The sequence below is a fragment of the Cynoglossus semilaevis genome, chromosome 16 (genome assembly GCF_000523025.1).
Source record: "Cynoglossus semilaevis isolate Cse_v1.0 chromosome 16, Cse_v1.0, whole genome shotgun sequence".
Classification (NCBI taxonomy): Eukaryota; Metazoa; Chordata; class Actinopteri; order Pleuronectiformes; family Cynoglossidae; genus Cynoglossus; species Cynoglossus semilaevis.
In genome coordinates this window covers 6,091,790-6,097,082 of record NC_024322.1, presented here as the reverse complement: position 1 = coordinate 6,097,082, position 5,293 = coordinate 6,091,790, and the positions used below count along the sequence as shown (strand labels likewise).

Genomic DNA, 5,293 nt, shown 5'->3' with positions numbered 1-5,293 from the left:
TACCTCTGAATCCCTCTTGAAAGGATTTCCCAGCTCGCAGTCTGCTTGGGATCCGTTCTGATTGGCAACGCAGATGATTGGCTGGAAAAATGACGTGTAACACAATGTGGTTTGTCAAAGGTCAAAAGTTGAGGTTACAGTGTGAGCATCGTTCTACTGGATGTGTGTGTCACATGCCTTTGTCTGTAGGGCATTAAAGACAGTGAGTATGAAGTAATATTCTAGGAAATTCCAGTGTCAATCCTTAAATGAAACAGAGTTTTTTAAGCCGTGACACACACGCTGGCTTTGAACCAAGTCAACAGAACTGAAACTGTTTAAGCCGATTGGTTTCTTCAAAAAACAGGGTAAATACAGGGTGTCAGATGTGGAATGTAGTAGTTCATTTTAGTAGAAACAAACAAAGCAATCTTAGGGAGAACATTGGTGTAAAGAGCTGTCACCTGTAACACTTCAGGACACGTAAGTGACGCGTTGTGGATTTCCTGTTTCTAGGCTATGAGGACGTTATGTTCATGGTGTGTTTTATTGTCGAAGTCTCTCTGTGTTCGCCATGTATTATTGCCTACGTTTCCCTCAGCGTTTTTAGGACAGACCGGACCACTACAAAGCTGTGTCTGGGCTGTGTGTGGTCTTCGGGCCACTGTTTGAGTATGAAAGAAACTGACTTTATCCAGTAATATATTTTAGAGATCAAATAAATTAAAAACATGTGAAACGTGTTCCCCACTTCTGTTCAAACAGTGTCTGAAACATTAGCATCGGTGTTAGCGGCGAGTTCTCCTGCGCTCCTACCACTGTCTGATGAGAGCGCACTCCTGAGTAGGACACAGTGTCTGGGAACGTGGCCAGCAGCTTTGCTTCGTAAGCATCGTCTCCGTTCGCGTTGCTGACGGTCACTCTCAGCGCCAAGTCCTTCCTCTCGTAGTTGAGGTGAAACACCGGGAGGTTGTTTTTACTGCACACACAGAAACAATCGAACTGTTCGACATGCCTGTTGTGTTTACGACTCCCTCCAATCATTGTACTCCTGACTTTACCCTCAAGGCTGAGGTAATTATGGTCTTACATGGGCAGTGGCGAGTGCCTGGTGTTCTGTTTGTAGTGCAACTTGTACTGCATCTTCAGGTTACTGCGACATATGTGGTCACTGCCACAGCCTTCTTTCACAAAGTTGACCTGAAATAGAAACGCAGCCACTGACGAACCGTGAATATAAACCCTGATGTAATGATTCGTGCTGACTCATGGACATTCACCTCAACCACGTCTTTGTCGGGCTGTGAAGAGTCCAGTATGGGTGTCAGCTGAGGGAGGCCGTTCTTCGTCTTTTGACGTTTTGTGCTCACAATGTGTGCAGACACCTCCACAGGAATGCTGTGCATTTTGTCCTTGATGTTTTCCTGTGGGAATCAGGATAAGAGAGTAGAGACGGTTACATGTTCATTTAAACAGTGAAAATATTACTGGATGTTTTCAGTAATTACGTTTTATTTTTATTTTCTTAAAAATAAATTTGCAAGAAGAGAATGAAAGTTCTTAAATCTAAATATATATTCATGTTTAAATTTGTTTTTGTTTTTTGAGTCAAGATGTTTACGGAATATGGAAATAAAAAAAGATATACTGACAGATTGTTAGTCATTTAATCAATTTCTATGTCACAGTACAGAGTGTGGGCCAGACGTGTGTCCAGTGTGAGTGTTGAGCGTTCACAGCCCATAAACCCTTTCGTTTTGGCAGTGTGTCATCGGTGTGTTCTACCTTAAGTTTGGCTTCTATCTTGATGCACGTTTCCTGCTTTTGTCCGCGGAGCTCCATGGTCCCGGTGAACAGGTAATCTGTGTCACTGGTGGATTTGTTCATGAACATAACTCTAGGGGGCAGCCCCTGCTTCCTGCGATCCCCATCAGCCTCGATGGAATAGCTGATCGCTGCAGTGAAGAGGGAGAGGAGTGGGGAAAAGAGTAGGTTAAAACCATACGGTTGTTCTCTGATTCCCGACCACTGTGCTGTGGCACCTGAGTGTGACGTTAGAGATCATCAGGTGTACGGTGGGAAATGATCCAATTTCACTTAACTGGTAAATCGGCATTGTGTTCAACTAAACAGGAAGAGGTTAGACATAGAGTAAAAGAATTGTGAATAAATTGAAACTAGAAGATTAATGTATATTTGATTAAATGTTTTTGTGAATTATTTTTTGCAGTGCCTGGGGAATTTTTAATGTATTTTCAATAGGTAGTTAGTCTTGAGCCATCAGTGTTGTTGAAGAAACCACGGAGAAAGGTATGTGTGATCAGTAAATCCTCCATCACTTACTCAGTCTGGAACTGTAAGATTTAGTGTTTGCTGTGTAGTCGAAGCAGGCGTCCACGGTGACACTAAGAGCAGAAAAAAATCAAAACTAACTTTAGTCAGGTTTTGACTGTGATCACTGGTTAATTACAGGAAAATCACAGCACCTACCAAATACTGTTTCCACAGTTTTTAATGGTGAGGTCAATTTCCTGTGGAGATATTTTGACATCTCTCCTGATGCTAATGACCGGCCGCGCTCTGGAAGAAAAGGTCATTCAAATAAGCAGTTAGAGAAATCAGTAGGCTTCAATTTCACTAATTATGAGCTATGAAATAACTACCTGTAAATGAGTGCTGTGTCGGAGAGTGAACCCACAGCTAGGTCAGGGTAGGAGTTCAGGTCCAGGTCCATGTTTCCTGCCAGGGAGTAACCAAATAATTGCAGCTTGTGGTCTTGTCCTGATAAGATCTATAATGAAGGGGAAAACAACGAGGGAATCAAGTGTAAAACTGGATTTATGTGAAAAAAAACCTCCAAAAAGTACCCCTCCCAGCTCTCATTCTTATTTATATCACTACCCTCTGCCTGTACTTTGTCCGTCTTCCTTTTTTTAATAGTTCCTAGAATGTTTTTGAACAGGAGTGATTAGCAGTGCACTGGAAGACCTACTAGGTGGCAGTAATGCAAGTCCACAAAATAAGATGCCACGGGTGGGAGGAGGAGGAGGAGGAGCAGCAGGATCAGCTCACATAGATGGATAGACAATTGTAAGCAATAAATGCCCAATTAGAACGCCACAACATTGACATTTTGTGTTGATGTTGTCGGAGGTGTACGGCTCTGCAGAAATACTGGTGATCAGCGCTGAAGTGCCCATCAGGGGAGCTCTATTGGAAGTGAAACTATTTTGTGTGTTAGTAAATATTATCAGGTTCTACTGTTTGTCGTAGTTGCAAAAGTCGAACAAAAATGTTGGTGATGGCTCACGTAACCTTCTGCAGGCTAGAGAGTGACGTGAACAAGCTGTTGGATTCACACGCAGCCTAAATAATCCCCACCTGAGCAGGGGTAGTTTTGATTCCTTGTGCCGAGCCGTGGTAAATGTAGACTTTTCCTGCACCACCGTCTTCATATGGAGCCCCCACAGCAATGTCTGAATCAGAGAGAGAGTCATTAGTGAACAAGCAGGTGACGGAGGAGCAGCGTGAGCGCCGACGTCAAATGGAACCAACCTTTGTATGCGTCTTGATTGACGTCTCCAATGTTCTCCACTGCCAGTCCAAACATGGAGTCTCTGGCTCCGTCCAGACGCACAGGAGTGACGTCCTCCCAACGTCCTGCCTGGTTGATGTAGACGTAGACGGCGCCGCCGACGTCACTGTCCTTCATGTAGAACTGAGGGGCGCCCACCACTACATCTTGCCATCTATGCAGAAATGAAAAAACAAAACAAAAAACATCTTATTCTCAAGCAAAGTCATGACCTGGATCATGTGCGTGCTCTTGTTCGTCACACCAACCGCCTTCGTCACCGCAGCGTTACTCACCCGTCAGCATTCAAGTCAACTACGGCCACGTCATATCCAAAAGACGAGCCCAGGCCTTGTCCCTGCAGCGTGTGTTCCACAGACAGTCGGGTGGAGGCCTCGCTCTCTTTTCTCAGCAGGACCACAGCTCCACTGTGATTGGCTCTGGGAGCTCCAGCTACTACGGTCAGGCCTCGAGCTCTGGTGATGCTGTGTCCTGAGTCGAGGGAGAAGCCTGAAATACAAGAGTGGTGTGAGGGAAATAAAAATTGGAATTAAAATCATTAGTCAAGTTTCCTTATGCTGGAAGACAGTGGTGCTGTAGTTGATATTTATTTGCACTGTAATTGCAAACCAGCAGGTGTCACTACAGGCACATTGACATTTCTCAGTGTTTCTTGCAAAAAGAAAAACGAAAACAGATTCAGCGATTTTCACAAAATATGTTTCATGCTACAGTAAAGAGAACGGACAGAATCAGGACGGTTAATTATATTGCTAGAATGTTCTGTTGTAATTTACACCTGAGGTTTTAAGTTGCTTTTTAACCGACGTGAGTACCGGTTTCAGACGTGGCATCCGCTCCTAATAATAGCCGACATTCAGAAGTTTGACAGGATATTTCCTCAATACAGACACAGTCATGTCAGACGTGAGTGACGTCAGATTCTGGCCTCAGATGAATGGTGAAGCAAACGTACAATGTTACAATTGTTTGTGGTCACAGAGATAAAAAGAGGAAGGAACTATGACATCATTAACAAGCGTGACCACAGTGATGCGCTGCTGCCCTCGGTTGACCCCGACACAGTTACAGGACTTTTCCCATTACTGAAACCACGTTTCAAACTCATTAAGAAGTAATAAATCGATGGTTTTTGTCAATTGTAGCTGTAAATAAACCTGTGATTTAAAAAGAAAATCTTTCTAGCAGTTGCAACAACAGTGTTGGAGTAATTTAATTCAAAACAACAGAGCATTGAAAGTACAAAATAGGTTGTGTGTGTAAAGCTGAGGTTTGAATGAACATAAACAATATTCTCTCAGGAATGTGTACTCTGTGTACCTCCAAGTACCACCAGTATCTCAATGTTCTGTTGACTCAGCGTTTTTACGTCGTCAAAGACCTTGAACAGTATCCTCAGTGGGCTGACCCTGAGCACTGCTGGAGCCAGATATCTTAGTTTTATTGTCTGCAGATTATTGGATAAAGCAGCTTGTCCTTCGTTAGTAATGTCAGGGGTTCAAGCCCCGGCATCTTCTGGGCTACATGCTGACGGCACTTACATGTTTTGTGAAAGATTAAAGAATTACAGCTTTAAATGTTTAACAGATTTATTTAAAACAGAAAACCTCATGTGATGATGATAAGTCCAGCTTCTTACCCAGGTAACTGTTGGCAGGTACAGGGACCAGCTCAGGGTTAAGCAGGTTCTCATCTCCAACTTCGTAAGGGGCGTCGTCG

General features: G+C 43.6%; 1 protein-coding gene and 1 long non-coding RNA gene across 6 annotated transcripts in view; one reads left to right on the top strand and one right to left on the bottom strand.

Moving 5' to 3' along the window:
* itga6a (integrin, alpha 6a) overlaps nt 1-5,293 on the bottom strand; it is a 19,754-nt gene that overhangs the window by 4,955 nt on the left and 9,506 nt on the right. For all 5 annotated transcript variants that reach the window (XM_025063961.1, XM_025063963.1, XM_025063962.1 and 2 more), the window contains 12 exons: nt 5,214-5,267; nt 3,850-4,063; nt 3,535-3,728; nt 3,361-3,455; nt 2,643-2,770; nt 2,470-2,559; nt 2,323-2,384; nt 1,765-1,934; nt 1,260-1,403; nt 1,070-1,179; nt 796-958; nt 4-81 (listed from right to left, as the gene is read on the bottom strand). In XM_025063961.1, the coding sequence (XP_024919729.1) occupies nt 4-81; nt 796-958; nt 1,070-1,179; nt 1,260-1,403; nt 1,765-1,934; nt 2,323-2,384; nt 2,470-2,559; nt 2,643-2,770; nt 3,361-3,455; nt 3,535-3,728; nt 3,850-4,063; nt 5,214-5,267 (1,502 nt within the window). The remainder of the gene's footprint in view (nt 1-3; nt 82-795; nt 959-1,069; nt 1,180-1,259; nt 1,404-1,764; nt 1,935-2,322; nt 2,385-2,469; nt 2,560-2,642; nt 2,771-3,360; nt 3,456-3,534; nt 3,729-3,849; nt 4,064-5,213; nt 5,268-5,293) is intronic.
* Nucleotides 1-5,293, top strand: part of LOC103391839 (uncharacterized) — a 16,673-nt gene that overhangs the window by 3,928 nt on the left and 7,452 nt on the right. The gene's annotated exons all lie outside the window — the stretch shown is intronic.